We start from the raw sequence: 19,518 nt of genomic DNA, 5'->3' as shown, positions 1-19,518 counted from the left end.
TAAACTTTTATGAGTCTTTGACCTCGTGGATGTAAAACCAGATTCATGATTTCTCATTTGGCAGCTGCTTTCAAAGTGGAAGTAAACAGGCAATGAAACATGACACCTCCCGAATGATGGAAAAAAGCTTGTCATCAATCAGTCACAGCATGAACAGCCCTTTGTTTGCAGAGGGAGAGGGGAAACATAAGCCAACAGTGCCATCAAGTGGCCAACAGAGGCAAAGACTAGTCATTTTTAGCCCCCCACCGAGGCAAGATAATAGTATTTTTTAGGTGCAATATAAAGATACACACTAAAATACGTAAAAAAAAAAAAAAAAACGCAAAAAAAACTATCCTGGACTCCAAAGGGTTCATTCACTTTACAAAGTTTGCAACACACGAGGAAGGAACGAAGATGTAAATAAATGAACATCTTACTTTCTTCTTAGGATGGCTGACATCCACTTTCATGGAGGCACACTTGTTCAGAGTGTTGAGCCGCCTGTAAACACACACACACACACACACACACACACACACAGACACACACTTTAGCCAAGTAACGCCCCCTCCTGAGGGTCTCAGATCCTTCATTGAAGGATCAGAGCTGGAGGAAAGGGGGCATGGCCAGATCAAAGGCCGGGGGTCACTAGAGTTAATTCTGTGTCACAGTCAGACGTCTGATGATTAGCATCTTTACTGACACACTGAACCCCTCTGACATGAGCTCAGTCTTTCTAACTACCTTCAAACTTTCTGGAATCCTAAAACATGATTAAGCATTGATATTTTTAAGACCAGTGTGGCAACAGTAGAGAATCTGACAACAGACATGACGAGATCATGTACTGATTTGACCTTAGCAACCACCAGAGATGGGAGCAAGTCAGTGTGTCAGTGCAAGTCTCAGGTTAGTCTCAAGTCTTTCTCGAGTCAAGAAGTCAAGATGTGCAACAACAAGTCAATTCTCAAGTCAAGACAAGACAGTCTGAGTCAAGGCTTGAAATGTTCATAAGAACTATTGAGTGTCTCCCAAATAATATGCCATTTTAACACTGTAACAATCTATTTAAATTACAATTAGAATGAATTTTTTAAGTAAAGTAAGTGTAGAAACCAGTGTGACAAGACTGAGTCACAGAAAAAAAAGTGCTGACGTAGCACTCAGGATTTAGTCAGTCCACAGAAACGTAATCCACACGTTCGTTGTTTGTTCTGAAACCTGATTGGTTGTTAATTTGTTGACTGGACGTTAATGGATGCATGAAATGAGACTGATTCAAAGGGAAACTATGCTGTCTTGCTGAAAATACCATAACAACGATCACATTTGTTGAATACTTTGAATGGGAACACGTTTTTTTTACTTGATTTTACACAACACATTCACTGAAAAGCTCAAGTATGTTCAAGTCATCAGATGAAAGTCCGAGTCATCTCAAAGTCCAAGTCGGGTTGTAAGTTTTTGACCACATTGTGAAGTCGGTTCCGAAGTCATCAAATTGTGACTTGAGTCTGACTCGAGTCCAAGTCGTGTGACTGGAGTTTACACCTCTGGCTACCACTGACCACCATCATCAGGCATCATTGGAAATCAGTAAGGATCTTGCCGTATTGTTCTTACAAAGACCAAGAAGGTGTCCGAAATGCACATTTTCATATGAATTTTACGAGAGAAGGTGAGAAACAAGAGAGCTGACAAGAAGCTTACCGAGACAGAGGCTCCACCAGGTCCCGATCCAAAAAGTCATGGTCCCTTTTCACCGAGGAAATATTGATAGGAAACCGTGAGTCTGAGACAAAGACGACAAAGAGGACATAACACGTTTAGTTGACATGCACACACACACACACACACACACACACACTATAAGACGCCAATTCAAATGTTTTTTGGTGAGTCATGTGGTGTTGCCACGATAATTGACAACCACAGGGTCTGATCAGCATGATGCCTCATCTGGCCGAAAAGTGTACTGCAGTTAAACAAGGGTGTCCAAAGTACAGCCTGGGGGCCAATAAAAACATTCTTAAATGCTTAAGCTAACATGCAGGCTGTTTTTTTCATTAAGTACATATAACATACCGTACCCTTTGCCTTTTCAGTATGCGGCCCTTGGTGGAAAAAGTTTGGGCACCCGTGAAATAAGCCTTCCTTCAACAATATACCAGTCAAAAGTTTGGAGACACTTCCTCATGCTTTTGAATGAGATGGCGTCTCCAAACTTTTGAGTCCTTTATTATTTAAAGATGTTTTTTTGACTATTTTATTAAAGTGTGTAATTGAAGGATACTGCAACTAAACATTTGGAGCCTCTCCGTCATGCTACTACTCATGCTACTGAATGCGTCACCAAACTTTTTGACTGGTTCTGTACTTTTCATTGTAGTACCCCATTCAGCCACACGGGGCAGCATGCTGCTTGAACCTCCCCACAGGAGAGGTCCTGTTTACTTTCCATCGTTTCTGAATTAAAATGATCACAAAAAACCTACTTTACTGATTTCCATGAAACTTCATGAAGGGGGTTAAATGGTCCAAGGAAGAACATGGTGAATTTTGGCGCTGATTTTAATAACTTTTGCTAACGCTGCCCTTAATTTACGACGCTATTCAGCTTTTTAAAAAATATTTTTCTATGAATAATGCATGAATTCATGACAAAATCCGGGCATAATAATAAAAATAAATAGGATTGTGTAGCTGATATCATCACAGCTCCCCTCCAAGTGTATTTATTTAGTTTCTCATATAAGGCTTTTAAACCTAAACATGCACAACTTGCACAAGTATGATGAATAATAACCAACGTAGTGTGAGATGATACTTAGGCCTTCTGTGTATGACAAAGAAATGTGTCCCAGGATAAAAGTACGTGTAAAATGGAAAGAAAGTGAAAATGTAGCATAAGAGGAGTGTGGCAATAATGGAGGATGAAGGTGGAAGGACAAAAAAGTGTAGAAGGGACGCTGTAGGAATCCCAGCAGAGACAACAAGGCCTTTCCCATGACCCCCCCTTTGGACAGGAAGTGCGGCTTGGAAATAGACTGCGTCGCGCTGGAAGAAGGGGGAAACGAAGGGAGAGGTGGAGAGGGAGCGATGGTGGAAAAAAAAAACAGGTGCACGTTACCTTCGTAGAGCTGCGCGTACTGAGGGAACCCGGCCGCCCTCAGCCAATCACACGCCTCCTTGGCCTCGAGCTCTACAAGGCGGGAAAGCAGCAGCGTTAGAAACTCTTCACACCCCAAAAAGGCTTCACACACACACACTATCTGCTAGTCCTATCCCAGCATTCCTAGCGTCCGGGGGCGGAACGTCTCGGGGAATTTCATCCTGCTCTGGGAATTCTCAGGAATGATGTGAGTGGGAAGACAGGAAGTCTCTGTGAGGGGACAGCGCTTTTATTTACGCTTTAGCAAGCTGGCTAGCGCCGGGGTGTGCGCCGACCGTTAAGCCGGTGGCCGTTAATGCAGAAGTTACACAGCGTCTCCACGGCAACGCAGCCCATTAGACCCTTTTACTGCCACTTGGTTTTACTGCTTTCTTTCCACTAGCATGTGTGATCCTGTGCCTGTGTGTGTGTACAGCGTGTTTATGAGCAACAGACACAAGTTAAGCAACTTTTAAATAGACTTTTGTGCTGACAAAGCAGTCATTACGCTGACCACGGTTATGTTTGTTCAATAAAAGTGGAATACACTCAATTGTTTGCATATTTAGGCAGGGAAAATAATTCAAACGTGTCATCAAAATATCAAGAAATACTGTAATTGAATTCAATTGAATACAATTAGACATAAATACGGTCACCTTTACTAAAATAATGTAAACATTTGAGGTGGCCATTTAATAAAATAAACTATTAGAAACTCAGTGTCTGCACAAGCAAAATATTAAGCCTTTTTTAAATGTGACATTTCCTAAAAAAGTCAATCATGAACAAAAAAGAGTGAATCCATAAAAGCTGCTGCTGCTTTCTGCACGGAAACTGAAATAATATTTGTAAAGGAAGCCAATCAGCAACCAAGCAAAAGTCAATGGAAAAATAAATAAGAAAACTGTCATAAGTGATATCTGATGTTGCCATCAAGGCAGCTAATGATCCATGCTTCCTCCTACAATCTACTCACTTCATCAGCGGTTCCTCTGAGAGGGAACATTCAGCAGGATGCTCAAGAGCCTCCTCAACATCTCCATCACCTCAGTACCATGAGGAGTAACAAATGACAAACTGAGACCTTCTCGCTTTGGACAATTATGTGTCAAGAAGCTTACTTGAAGCCTTCATGGCTCATGAAGGTCACATCTTCATCCACCTCCTCCTTCCCTCACACCTTCTCCTCCGACTCCACCTCCACTCGCCGGTGCCTCCTAGACACTCAGGTTCTGGTGTGGCTTCTTTTCACTCCTCAAACACACTTCCCTTCATCAGCCCTCCTTCTCTTCCTAGCCTCCACAAGCTCCACATCAGCTCCACATCACCTTCGCACGGCCCCCACACAGGAAATGACTCCTTTCACTCGGTGGGCTGAGCTTGTCTCCGCCTTTGAGGTCAGCTGGACTCTTGTCTTCTCTTCATTGGACAGAACCACACACACACCCACACACACACACACACACACTCTGAGAGGGGTCCATGAAGTGTTCAAATGAAGAAGGAGTGGAAAGGCGTCCAAGCAGTGGCAGCTAATCCTTAAGAATTGTAGAATCTTTTCTTTTTTGTTGAATGGCGGAACCACCAAGCTGTTTTTTCTCCAAAAAGAAGCGTGTGTGTTTGGTCCAGGCTTGATTTAGATGATCCTTCTGTGCCAAGGAGCTCGTTTCTTGCCCACAAACTATCATCAAGTCACAGCTAAACTGGGTCAAAGGTTCTACTATGGTCACAGGCACCATAAAAACATTTAAAATACTCAAAAAAAAAAAAAACCCTTCATCAAAACTGCAACTGAAACATTGACTCTTTATTTAAAGGTTTAAAAAGTACATCCTCACTGGACATCAATCTAATTCGATCCAATACTTATTAATATTACATACAATAAATAATAATAATACTATCTAGGGGTATCAAAACATGACAAGATGTCTTGCAATAATAAATAAATAAATCACAAATGAAAGTGAGCTGAATAATTTTGCCGGCCTTCATTTAGCAGGAGATTGGAAAAGCTACATGCACAATTGTAAATTAAACAGGCGCCCCACACGCAATATTTTGTTAACAACTGGCCCTTTTTAATTACAGTATATCATTTTGGCTGTGTAATGACATTTTTACGCCAGCAGAGGGTGCGTCATGGTGCTGAGTGATTCAGTAAGAAGGACTTAGCAGTTAGCTTTGCCACCGCTGATTAATAAACAAGGTCCGTCATGAGATGATGCTAACTCTGAATCTATCTCTATTGTTTTACAGTCATTTTTATTGGCTACACAGTGCTCCCTCGCCTGTGTGACCTTTGCTTCTGGTGTGCGTTCATAGAGTGTAGTTGAATACATCGCAAAAGAAATGCTGCTCTTTAATAGTCGAAAAGCCAGCATTTCAAGAAATGCTGCAACGTCTTTTAGACAACACGAATAGCCTGTGAGAAAATACTGAATGATACAGAATGATAAATAATTATGATCAATGATTAATAAATATTACATGATTATAATAAGATATGATATATTAGTATTATTACACATTATCAAAACATTAGTGAAAAAATGTTGACAATAATATCATTTATCGTTCATTTGTGGGACAGTAAACATTTCAAAACGCGCGTTGTTTTGTGACTCCGTTAAATAAAAAAGTTTGTTTGTCCCGTCATAATTTTCCATGTGTGTCGAGCTTAATAACTTACACAATAATTTAATGATTAATTGACGTGATAATTGTGTGTAATACTACCATGCTGTCTAATGACGTGTCCGCATTGACCGTGTGGGTGTGTGTGTGTGTGTGTGTGTGTGTGCTCTTGTACAACGTGGGAACAAAGCAGCACTATGTTCCTGTGCACAGAATTTAATCAAGAGATTAATTGGCACACAAACGCGTTAATCCAGGCAGCCTGCTGGCATCAATGCATGACAACATGGACCTTCATGAGTACACAAAAAAAGGTAATTCCTTACACAACCAGGGTGCAAAAAACACACACAATGTCCCTACAAGACCTTCATTTCCAGCTTTTATCAGGCACCCGCCTGGTGTTCAGTCATAGCTCACGTCTCCATGAGCACTGGGAATGTTTCTAACACTTTTTCACCGCCTCGGAAGGCAAAACAATCTACAACTGCATCCAAAATAGTCTAACTAATATCAATAAAAACATTTGGTTAGGCTGTCAAGTGCATGCCAAAGCAGAACTGTAACAACATGTTTGATCCATCAGAAGAAGAAGACTACAGACAGTTACATGACGTACGCCAACTCACATTCAGAGCAGGAAAACACCAGCGTCACGATGGCTCACTTGTTTGCAAAGTTTACAGTTTTAACAATTAATAAATCAACAATTCGTTGCATTTTGTTCCACTTGCATGCGACTTAAAACATTTTATGAGAGCCCAGCTCGACCCTGGATCAGACTATTTCCTATGGGATGTGGAAGGTGGGACAGCAAGGCACCAAATGAATCAAAACACTTTGTCTCTTCACTCAGACATCTGTCCACAGGAACGCTCTATTCTGAGCGTTGGTGCATGAAGTAGAAGCACCTCAGCTTCTCAGACATGTCTGCTTCATTCTCAACCGCTCTGAGTGACATAATTTCCTGTCCTCCTTTTTTCCCAGGCCTCCCTAAGTGGCACACGGGCTTAAAACAGCAACAGGAAGTTGCCGGACTGAACGTGTCAGCCACGCTCAGACGGAGAGAGGCCGAGGAGGACGGCTTTATCTTCTATTACTAATTCCTATGATATGAAAGCATACTTTTTGGAAGCATAGAGTAGGACACACTATTTAGTGCAGAGGGTGATGAGGTTGTGGTCATGGGGCATTTCCTCCAGCAGCGGGAGCTGTAATACACTTCATTTGTCCCCATGACGTCGGACGGCAACGGCAAGGTACAAAAATGCTCCTTATGAGAAGAGGCAACACACAGTTGAACCTTGGTTAGCATCATTAACTTGCTCCAGAAGATCTGACTCTAACGGAAACGGACACTAACTGAATCTATTTTTCCCATAGGAAATAATGTAAATCCAATTAATCCGTTACAGAAAGCCAAAAATATTAACACAATTATAGTTTTACATGCAGTAAACAATTCCAAATGCATATAAATACATATAAATGAGGAATGGAAGGGATAAATGAACATTTAAGGCTGTTTTTACCTTCAGAGAAGACATCATTCTTGACGTGAGTCTTCCCAAAGACACAATGTGGCAGCGAGACACCACATAGACAACATCTTCCTGTTTTGCTATGAGTTATTTGTTTAATTCAAAAGTGTTTCTCACCTCAATAACCCAAAATGGAGCCAAAGAAAGTTTCAAATGCCAGCATTCTGATGAAGACGATGAAATCACTACTGAATGTAATTTAATTCAAGAAGTAACTCAATACGAGGCCTGTTACAATAACAAATTTTGCTGGACGATAATTGTCCTACAAATTATTGTCGATAATCGATATTATTGACAACATTTTTTGAGCCCATTTCTTTCCATTATTTATATGGCATAATAATGAGAGTACATCGTATCAAAACCAATAAACTTTCATTTCTCAAGAGTATTTAACATTGTAATTGGCAAAAAAAAGACACAAAAAAACAATGAAAATAAAAATGTAAGCAAAACTGCACTTAAATAAATAATGAACATTGGGTATTATTCCTTCACAGGAAGGCTTAACATGACTACTAACTAGCCATACATTGACTACTAACTCTTCATTTCTGGTGAGTACATTGTCAGTACTCACTCATTATCAAACTGTGTCTCTGCCAACTGTTTCAACAGCTATTATCAATTTATTACTATCATTAAGTCGGTTATACATTGAACAAATGTATTCCAACAGATGTGAAAAGGATGAGGGGTAGGATTAAATAAACTTTGCTTCTTCCTACTCCCTTTTGGACATGGAGAATTTTGAATTGTGTTATTTGATGTGCTCCAGTGCAATTTGTGTGCATGTTCAACATGAATTAAACCACTACAATTAACATATAGTGAACAACACTGTGAGTGTGCCCCATTTTGTTGATATTTCCTTTGCCAACCAAACGCCTCAGTAAGCGCTGACTGTCGGGACAAAGGCTCTGCTGCACCTCCAGCAGTATTTTTTTTCCCGTTGAGAAAATTTGACAGGATGGTTGTGTTTGACATGTGCATACAAGTTGGTTGTATTGCCCTTCCTCCTCGTCACTACTTTCGAACAAACGCAACATATAGGTTTGTCTGTGTTCATGCGCTCACCTTGTTTATTCTGTTTAAAACCGAAATATTCCCACACTAGGGCTGTGGAATTTGCCTTAGCAACCATCACTTTTGTGCCTTCATTCATGTTAGCGTTTGCTTGCTCACGAGGCTAACTTGCTGCTAGCACTCTGTGTAACCACTCACGAGTAGCCCCGCCTCCACATAGTGGGACAAAGAGGCTGAATGTCTGAGACGAGGGTTCACTCTCTCCATTCATTCCACTGTAGCACCAACGCGCACAAACAGATGCGGAGTGAACCCTCTTGTCATCCAGCCTGTGTGGTAAAGAGAGCCGAGGAAGAGCCGAGGAAAGCAAACACGCATGCATGGACAATTGGTCAATGGCCATGGTCAATTTATCGAGGCCGGCAAAATTATCGACTTTGTTTTTTTTTTTAATAATTCGATTAATCAATTATCGTGACAGGCTTACTCATGACAAAACAGGAAGATGCTGCCCGTGTTGTGTCTCACTGCCACATCGCGTCTTTGGGAACATTCACATCACGTCTTCAATGAAGGTAAAAATAACCTTAAATGTTCAGTTATCCCTTCCCTTCGTCATTTACATGGATTTAGAATTGTTTTATGCGTGTACAACTATAAAAATGTGTTTTGTGTTAACATTTTTGAGAGTCGACATCATAGATGGGCTATGCAGCTGACTTCCGGTTCCGGTTGTCATTTTGTTAGCAAGCTAGTTTCCTTGTAAAAAGCTAAAGACGTCTCTCCTCGCCACTTGGATTATTTTTAGAAAGCTCACATGACATTGTGAAGGAGCAGGGACGGGCAAGACATGGCACACCCGTGGCTTGGCGGGGGAAACATGGGTCATGCACGCCGTATACTATACTTATTGAAGTGCACTGACGTAAGTATTTCGGCCTTGGACTACAACACAAGAACCTCTGTCATGTATTTTATGTCAGATAATCATGAAAATCAATAGGGTTCTTGCTCTGACCAAGAACCTTTGCCCCCAGCTACTGTACCTTAGGCAGTAAAAGCAATACAGTAATTCTTTGTTTGGTTCCAGACCCGACCGTGATAAAAGAATTTCCGCAAAGAAGGATTCGTTCTTTATAAATGGAATATGTTACGACCTTCTAAATACGATTTTTAACATTATTAGAGCCCTGTAGACATGAAATAACACCCCCATAGTCACCTTTACAGTTGTATGACCCGATATGGTGTATTTTATAAGAGAAAATAAGCCATTTAAGACATAAATAAAACTTGTGCTTTTGTTTGTACAGGAAGTGACGTCGGGGGTTCAGAGTTGATTTTGAGGTGGATTACGGCCACAACAGTAGCCCGTGTTATTACGATTATTATTATGTTATTATTATTGTGCCTGTTGTGAGATAATTCAAACTTGCAATAAAAACCTGTTGTTTTGACAATCAAGTCTGGTGCTTGTCTCACCAAACAACTACTGACACCCAGTGACCAATGTAGAATACTACATTCACAATTTTAATGCGTCTTCTTAATCTTTGTATTTGTATTTTAGTTTATTTAGACATTTTCATGCGTGAAAATGCTTAATTTAGGCAAAGAAGTACGTCAAATTTGCTTAAATACACATTTTTTAAAAAACTAATAGGCTTTATTCAACCATATATGTTGAATATATGTTTGAAAAACCGTGATAGAGTGAAAAAAATCCGAACCACGATGTGGCAAGGGATGACCGTATACAGTGTTCCCTCTCTACAATTCGGTTAACTTTACAGGGACTTGTTGTGACACGTGTTTTGTTTTGTGTGCAATTTTTTTACAGTGTAGGGTGTTTTTTTTTTTTTTTTTGCTTTTTTTACAGTGTATGAACACGCATTGTGTTCTGCGTCCTGATTCGCTAAGGGAGAACACGCATTGTGTGCTGCGTCCCGATTGGCTAAGGGACTGTAGGGACTGCCTAATTTACATAATTGTTCGACCGCTAGCAGTGTGGATCTTTAGTGCTGTATGTTTGTTTCTCCCCGATATGACTTTAATGCTTTCATGATATGACTCCCGATGACATGAATGCCCTGATTGATGCCCACTCACAACCGCTGACTGACGAAGCCACCAAGCGAGGATGAGGAAGGAGAGGACACAAGTGTTGATAAAGACGAGGAGGATGGACTAACACTTGATCGCTTGGCAACCAGGGTGAAAATGGCCAATTAACTTCAGCGAGCTGAACAAAAAAGGGACCCTCTGGTGTTTCGTTCATTACAGTTCTCAAATATAATCTAAGGGGGCGTGTCTGTTTAGAAGAATATTCGGGGCCAGAAGAAAAAAGAGCGCCACAACTACCCATGACTGTGTTCTTCACTCGGAAAAAGACACCTGCACCAAGGGCTTCAGCGGAAAAAGACCCTACAGCAGAGCCGCGCCAGGACGAAGCCTAAGACGCACAGTCAGAGGAACTGTAAAATTCGCGCGAGTCACTATTAATAATTTCTTATGTGTCCAACCTCGTAGATTGATCATTCAAATTAAATTTGTTATTAACCCCCGCGTTAAACGAGGGAACACTATATTGTAATTATGGCTCTCAAAACAGCTCATGCATAACATGTGAATATATGCTGACTTGCTATAAACATATACAGGTATTTGACCCTAGCTAGCTTGAGCATCTTGGACACCAGATATCGCTCAAAATCAAACGGGTGCAAGTGCAATAACCCCTCCAAATTTCAGCTGAAATTGGAAATAGTGACTGAAACTCTGCGATGGTGTGACCTATGACCCCAGCTTCCTCAAGCATTTCACCAACAGTATGTCGCCCTTAAAACCTGGAAAAGATGGGTCAAAAAATGTGCCTGATAGGAAGGTGCTCCTCCTCTCTTACACAGACGTCGTTATCCTTCAAAATCAATAGTGTTATTGCACCTTTATAGAAAAACAGCATGGAAAAGTATCAGATTAGTAAAGGTCTTGGTTTGAGGATGCAGGTCACAGTAATCACATGGATCATGTGACAGGAAGTAGAGGAAGTGAGCACAGCTGATGACAATGCAAACAATGTAGCGCTTCACGCTTCTTTGTTAGACCAAAAGAGAGGTCCTCTATGTCATGAAATATCAGTATTCATGTGTACTTTGTGAGGCATTTAGTCATTTTATAGAGAAACAGAGAGGAAGCACTGTGTCTGAGCTACTCTTAGTTAGCGATAGCGTCTGTCAACAATGTCAAGTGTATGAATCTGAACTGTTACACCCTAACATCCAGCAGGGTCATGTGATATATTGAAGCACTAGACCTCAAAGTGGGGAAAAAAGTCTTAATTCACCCCCAAAAAACGAACAAAGAAAGAAATTAACACCCCTGCACTAATTTCACTGCACTGTGTCTTTAATTTAAACTTTCATTTTTAAAATAAACCCCCACCAAACGTCTTCCTGTTTAGTTCCTGTTTTTATAGCTTGAGCAGCCCATTTAGGCAGCAAACTAGCTGGGCCTGAACTGATTGCGCCCTCTGCTGGTTGCTTCACAACATGGTTTACTTCATCGACTAGTTATGCCTTCCTCCGCATATGTAGTGTGTTGTTGTTAAGGTGAACATTAAAAAGTAGTTAGAGTAGTCCTGACGCTACCTTGCTCCAGCCGTCGAAGCAGCTGCTGGCGTGCAATGATGCGTGACAGGCGCAGGGCGGAGCGGCGCCGGGGGGTATGTCCTAGCCTCAGGTAGTGGTCCTGGCCGTCCGCCGTCATGGCCTCCAGGCAGCTTCCCTCACTGGCGCTGTCACTGTCACTGCCGCCACTGTTGTTTGTCTCTGTAGAAGTCTGCTGCGAGGACTCGGCGGCGTCCGGGTTGGTTTGTGCTAGGCGTGCGTGCATGTCTGCACAGTCCTCACGAGTCCTGGCGGCGTCCACCTCCATGTCCTCCCACACAGAACAGGCCGAGTGCTCTATGATGAATTCTCATGCAAACACTCCTTGTGGAATTCCTCTGACATGCCCTCACTGGAAGGGGCCCCCGCCCACCTCCCTGTTGGCCAATCACATCACGGCAACTGACTACACCCACCCCAACAACACCTGAGGTCACAAACTTCTAAAAGGTCATTGCTTGGGAGAGGAAGCCAAAAAGCAGGCAGAGGATCGAGAGACACCTTCTCAGTGTGATTTGGGAAAGGGCAGAACAATGGCAGTGTGCGTGTGTGTGCATGTGTGTCCACAGAGGAATGTCTGCATGAGTGCTGCCTTCTATTGTTTGTAATATTCCATAAATCCACAACCTCTACACACACACACACACACACACACACACAAAGGAATGGGTGTGTAGTTAGCATGTGCAGTTAACGTTGGTACATCATCAACATATGGAATGCAGCACAGTCCAAGACCGTCTTCAGCACATCTTCTTAAAGCACAGGACATTTTTCCATTCATTTTGACTCCAATAGGTCAGGTAGGGTGTAAAAAATAGGTCATTGCAAAGTCGATATCATACACACACAACACACACACACACACAGACACACACAGACAGACGTACACAAACTGGCGGTTCGAGCTATGCGCCATACGGGCAGTTGCACAGGGCGGAATCCTCTAGGGGGCGCCAAAGACGAGGGGAAATAAATAAAATCCTATTTATTATTGCTCAAGTCAGGATATGTGAGGCTGATGGGCGGTGTCTACAGGCGGGATACTCGCACCCCCCATGCTGCTCAGACGTGATCAAACATCCACCACGTGACGTGGCTCAAAAGTGAGTAGTGTGGGGGGTGAGACTGGTGAGTTCGCCGCTGGGCCTCAGCCCTGAGGTTAATTACAAGGTAGAAAAGTAAATTACAACAGTAATTGTTCAAAAGCAAAACAAATTTCATTCTTAATATTACATTATATGAATTATATCACAGACCAAGAGTCTATAACATATGTTACTGTATTTCACTCTGTAAATGTTAAATATAAAGGAGGGAATTGTGAGTCAGTATGAGTTGGTTTAGCCAGAACCAAGCCAGAACCGCCAATACATACAAACACGCATACACGTCTAATTTTAGAGCATCTACTGTACACCAAACTGGCGGACCACAGTGTGGGATTTGATGAGACTGCCCTCTAGAGGCAAGATGGTGGTAACGTAACACCTGACACGTAACACACACACACAAATGTGTAAGCAACGTGCATGTGATGACCAAAATAAACACATCCATGCAAAATGAAGGCCACAATGAAAAGACAAATAAGAATTATACTATGAGAGTAAAGTTAGAATACACAATGGAACCTAGGTTAGCGAAATGAGCTGAATTCAAGAAATAATTCATGACAAAACAGGACTGATGGTGTCCGTGTTGTGTCTCACTGCCACGTTGCGTTTTTGGGAACACTCACATCAAGAATCACTTCTTCAATGACGGTAAGTATAAACATAAGAGTTCATTTATCGCCTTCATTCATCATCTATATGCATTTAGAATTGATTTATGCATGTAAAATGATAAAAACGTGTTTTGTGTTAACAATTTTGAGAGTCAACCGCTGAGGACATCAAAGACGGGCCACGTAGCTGACTTTTGTTAGCAAGCTAGCTTCTTTGTTAGAGGCTAAGGACATTTTGTGAAGAAGATACGTTACAAACACAGTCGGACTCACGCAGTGTATTAATAACACGACCTAACACATGGTGTATTTTAGGGAAAATGTAAACAAACCGAGGAAAATTTTGGTGTACATTTTCAACGTTAACTGAAAAACACTTTGGCTGGGGCGTACTCTAACTGAGGTTCCACTGTACATAATAAAGTTGTAATATAGATCCAATTTGACAAAAGTTAGATTTTTTCCAGGACAAAGATGTCAGTCCTACCAGAATAAAATTGAAGTTTAATAAAGAATAACCTGAATGATAATACACGGAATATGGAAGTGGCAGTGCATGAGGTGTGTTACGCACACTATAAACCTTGCAATCCAAAATGCACGCCGTATTCCCCGCATCACTCTCTCGCAAAATGTGTCTTCTTTTCAGCGGAATTGGACAGCTGCCGCGGTGTTAATGTCGAAGCACAAAACACGATCGCTGCATAAGACTGCTATGGCAATCATAACCAAAAACAAACAAAACTGACAAAAAAAACCTTCACTAAAAACTACAGTACATGCAATAAAAACGATAAATAAAATGCAGAATCAAGTCTCTGTAAAATTGCACTTCAATGCAACTGAAGTGTTCTTCAATGCATTGTTAGTTTGCACAAGAGTAACACACTTCGCCTTCCGCAGAAACATGATGGAAAACAATGTGTCACGTTCGTTCTTGTCTGAATATTGACAAAAAACGGAGAAATAACCCAAAAGTACTATGAAGTTCACATTGTGTGTCAATGCAGACGTCAGCTCATGTGCATATACACTTCCTTGATTAACTTTTAGGAACATTGTGTGTGGCATATGCAGTTTAATCAGGTGTACCGTTTTGACGGAGTTTGGTCAAAGTACATGTTTTGGATGCAGCCAAATGCATTTGGTGCACAAAGAGGTGGGGAATCGCGGCAGCTGAAAGGCAAGTTCCACCGTTTTGTATTATTTATTTAATTGTCTTTGTCTCAAACTTTTTCATGTCACACAATGACGATGCACACCCGAGCTGAAAATGACATCAGATCGTGTTTTATACACCACAGGCGCGAAGAAAGTATTTGATCGTGTAGCACGCGACACCAGTGTGCACTTTGCTAGCGCCCTGCCTCTCCCCACTGGGACAAAGAGACTGAATGACTGACAGGAGGGTCCAAGCACTCCGTTCATTCCGCTATAGAAGCAACGCACCCAGGTGTTGAGGCAGAGTGAACCGTCTTATCATCCAGCCTGTTTGCTAGTGAGACAGGAGGAAAACAAAAACACATGCACATGTGAATATATCGAGGCCGGCAAAATGATCGAGCCCTTTTTTATTTATTGTGCAGTTAATTGATGTAGTGGTTATCGCGTCTTTTCTTTTGTCATTGTAGTTTTCCTAAAAGTAATGTTAAAATACTGTCTCATCTCGTTCTCATGAACAACATATTGTGAATCGTCTTGTGTCGTGAGCTGAGTGCATCGTATTTACAAATGGAATATTTTCGTAGTTAGAGCATAGAAAGCCTGTTTGTGACCTTTTAAATCCGTGTTTTAACATGATTACAGCCTTCTAGACATGAAATAACACCCCATATGCTTCTTTTGGTCTCCGTTCTGCCGTCCTTTCAGCTGGAGTGTTGCATCCAAGTAAACTCCTCCTACCCCTTCGTTTCAAGCCTGGTCCCCGACCCCACTTGGTTTCTAGGGCTGTACACCCCTTAGCACTTACCCCTTGATTTAAGGAGAATTGGGACACCACTTGATTCTTGTGAAAACACAAAACCCAGGGGTAAGGGCTGAGATAAGGGGTAATGGGTGGAATTGGGTTTCAGCCATAGTCTCTCCAACGTGTCCTGGGTCTTGCCAGGACACGTTCCCACTCTTGTACACGATCCTCCTTGAACTACCACCTTATCGTGGTGGAAGAGGATAAATGTCCTAATGATCCTAGTGTGGACCTTGGCGAAGCTGTGTTGGTGGAATATATAGTAAATATGATATATAGTCTCCCATCTCCCATGTACTGTATCAACTCAAAAGTATCAACCTCACACCTGCAGGTGTGCGGATGTTCAGTCACACATGGGTCACACACAGACAGACAGGGTTTTCACCGCTAAAGCAGCTTGGGGTCAAACTGACCTCAGAGGAACACCGATGCATGCAATACAGTATGTGTTTAGCAGATTGAACCACGATCCTTTTATGCTTAATGAGTAGTAGCCAATTTCGAAAAGGTCATGAAATCTGAAGCAAAAAACAAAAAGTCAGCTACTATTTTTTGAATCACAACATTGGATGGGGTCAAATTGACGCCAAGGATAATAGGGGGCGTAAATATGCGTATTTTTTACTAATAATAAGCCGCAAATTGCCACACCACACAAAGTAGCTACTAACCAACTAGCAAATAGCTTCACCACACACTCGCTTGCAGCGCTCTCAATGCCTCAGGCCACTACCAAAAGGTAAACGCTACATTTCGGAGCTGCAGCCTCCTGCTGCTGTTGTTTTTGTTTTTCAGTTTGGAACAGCTAATGCTGTAGCGACTATCTTGTCCGACCATTTAATTGCTTCTGTGTGCGGGGGATCCAGGTCATAACGCCCTCCAAATAAACAAAGTCCGGACAGATGATTAGGTATAGTCCTGTTTATTGCACATGATGAATGAATGAATCGGCTGTTTGTAGAGTTGTGGTGTATGTCATCAGGTTGTATGTATGTGAATGTGGAGGTCTGATGCAGCGAGAATGAGTGGAGCTGATTGTCCAGGTGAGTCTGTATGGTACGAGCGGTAAAAACCGTGTGACCTCCCGTCACCCCAACCCGTGCCCTGTCACTTCCGCACTTAAATAATGTGCCTCCGTACCGCCACCAGTGGTCAAACAAAATATAATTCCTTCCACACAATTAAAAGACCAGCACCAAAATAAGCCAAATAACTATCGCAACACAAAGCATAAGTGGCTCCTACGCTAGGTGTAGCCACACCACATAGCGTTTCTATATCGCTATGTGAAATCAATGCACCCAGGAAGGAAGTTCCGGTAATGCTTGGAAGGACCAAAATACAGCAAAATACTGTAAGTATTACATGTTATCATGAATGTACCTGTTACTACATGGTCACAGCATGGATATAAAACAACAAAACCTTGTTGGAGGTTTTTGGGTGTGTCCCATTACGTGCAGTAATGAACTGTCTCATTTGATCTGTTTTTGTATCTTTTGAACGCACGGAAAAGAGAAAGACGTGTGTTCATTTCTCACATAAGGATTGTCGATGATTTTGCAAAATTCCAAAAAAAGCAAAGTTACTCTTTTCCCTTGTCAGTATACTCCACCATAAACATAACCCAAACGCCCATCCGCTCTTTTATATGACAATTCTTTCGCTACATAAGTCGGTCTCGTTTATGTTGACAACCTGTTTATGTCGACCAACTCATCAAGTCCTGGTCCTCCGTGTTCTTCTTCTTACTTTTACTATTAATAAAACAAGACAATACGTCGTCAACCGCTTTTGTCGACATAAAATATGAGAGCCATTTTTCTATGAAAATGCCGCTTATGTCGACATGTGTTATTGTCAACTTCATCGTCGTCGCTAAGCAGTGTGAAACCACAACAAAACTACTGTCTAATTACTCAGCATAAAAAAAATGCACTGACTTCCTGTTCAGTGCAAAATAAGCATTAAAATAAAAGCATGGCAGTATTAACTTGGACTCTACATCCTTTTTTGGATTCCACGTGTACTAAAGCTTTATTGTCATTGACTTGAGAAATACAAGGCAATTATCAACTGTGTTAGATAAGTGAGTATAAAATATTGTAATGTTGGCAGAATGATAGCAAATCACATTTTATTGGCGTCTACCATACGACACTGTATACCAGGGGTCACCAACGTTTTTCCTTGTGAGAGCTACTTTTCCAAAATGAAAATGGCCAAGAGCTACTCATTTTTGTAACATTTATTTTCAGAGCTTATTTTAAACCCAAACAAAGTGAATATGCTTGTTTTACCAGAACATTAACAAAATGCTGGTGTCCACAACTCATATTTTGTATTTCAGAAGGCATTTCTTTCTACTGTTCTGTCATTATTAACTGAAAACCTGAATGAAAAGCAGGCTTGCGGGCACCTCATGTGGTCGTGGGGGGCTACCGGGTGCCCGCGGGCACCATGTTGGTGACCCCTGCTTTCTACCTTCCAACAAGACGCACTCCACACTTAACTCACCAACTCTTCTTCTCTCTTGGTCTGTCTCTAACTCACAGGCAATATAGTCCAACCACTGAATCACAGCTCAGAACCACACACATTACCCCTGTAGCTAAAGTATCATGAAAACATAAGAATAATAAGTATAAAAAATAGCAAAGCAAACACCGCCTCCACGTACACATGATCGTGTTATTTTGTACGCTAAAAGCCACAACCCCCTGCAAAGATGGTGATGTTTGTTTTGTGCACCTTCTGGACAGTGATGGGGTTGAGGGAAGGCAGTGGGGGGGGTGTGGTTAAGTGGGTTAGATGATAATAAAGAGGAATATTGGGCAAGTGTTGTACTGTCACGCACTTTCATTTTCACCACACAAAAGTACTGAATGACTTGCTGTGGTCACATGACCCCAAGGAGAGGTCCTACACCTCACTTTGCTCCCAGGAGAATTCCAACTTGGTGCATTGGTGCAGCAGGACTATTTGACACCGGAGCAAGCGCATGCTGACAAGCTGGCATCTGAGCCCTCCAAACACATGCCTGAGCTCTAAGTGTGACAATGACCTTCCCAAAATATCAGCACAGCCAGCGTACACAACACAACAACACAACTTGTCATTGTTGTCCAGACAAACACACGTGAGGGCGAACTGGTGACGTCACGAATCGAACTCATTAATAAGGCAAACTGGCTCGCGCCGGGTGTCTGGTTCTGACCTGCCAGTCGTCTCTCCCGGACATTCCTCCAGAGGAGATCCCAGGCTTTGGACGTAGAGTCCCGCAGCTGCTCGCTGATGGACCTCCGCAGCTGAAGCTTGGCCGTCTTGCGCGGGCTCGTCATGGCGGCGCGCACGGACTCATGGTGCTGCCTGATAGTCCCAAACTGTCCCGAATAATCCCAGACGGGTCCTCGAGCAGCCTCTGCCGCAGTGAGCTGCTGCTTGTGCTGCGTCACGTCCCTCTGCAGGCAGTCAGTCCTCCTCTTGTGTGCAGCTTTGTGTAGCCGTGCGTGCGTGCGTGTGTGTGTGTGTGCGGTAATATTACTTCATCAGGCTGTTTTCAAGGGCGCACACTGCCTTGTGCAAGTGAGGCTGGACGTATGACAAGGAGAGCCAGATGTGAGAGACCCCCACCCCACCCTCCCGTCTGCGTGTGCAACACACGCACGCACACACACACATACACATGGCAACAAGGACTTCTTTCAATCCCACACGTACACAAAACACACACTCATGCATTCATTGGCAGCTTCCTTTAACTTAAAGAAGCCAGTGTGTGTCTTCATTCAGACCACCAGTAACTTTGT

At 42.3% G+C, this 19,518-nt stretch overlaps 1 protein-coding gene across 3 annotated transcripts in view; it reads right to left on the bottom strand.

The window, feature by feature from the left end:
* The window catches only part of stard13a (StAR-related lipid transfer (START) domain containing 13a), a 28,607-nt gene extending 9,310 nt beyond the window's left edge, over positions 1-19,297 (bottom strand). Inside the window, exons 1-4 of one of the 3 annotated variants that reach the window (XM_054755331.1) lie at positions 18,927-19,297; positions 3,116-3,187; positions 1,696-1,777; positions 423-486 (exon numbers count right to left, since the gene is read on the bottom strand). In XM_054755331.1, the coding sequence (XP_054611306.1) occupies positions 423-486; positions 1,696-1,777; positions 3,116-3,187; positions 18,927-19,050 (342 nt within the window). In that variant the 5' untranslated portion in view covers positions 19,051-19,297. Of the gene's footprint in view, positions 1-422; positions 487-1,695; positions 1,778-3,115; positions 3,188-4,260; positions 5,246-11,993; positions 18,861-18,926 lie in introns of those variants that run through there. The other 2 variants (XM_054755330.1, XM_054755332.1) reach the window with 2 other exon arrangements.
* Between the last annotated feature and the right edge of the window lie 221 nt (positions 19,298-19,518).

This window comes from Dunckerocampus dactyliophorus, chromosome 16, assembly GCF_027744805.1.
Source record: "Dunckerocampus dactyliophorus isolate RoL2022-P2 chromosome 16, RoL_Ddac_1.1, whole genome shotgun sequence".
Classification (NCBI taxonomy): domain Eukaryota; kingdom Metazoa; phylum Chordata; class Actinopteri; order Syngnathiformes; family Syngnathidae; genus Dunckerocampus; species Dunckerocampus dactyliophorus.
Note: the sequence above shows the minus strand (reverse complement) of the source record. Positions and strands in the feature narration are given on the sequence as shown.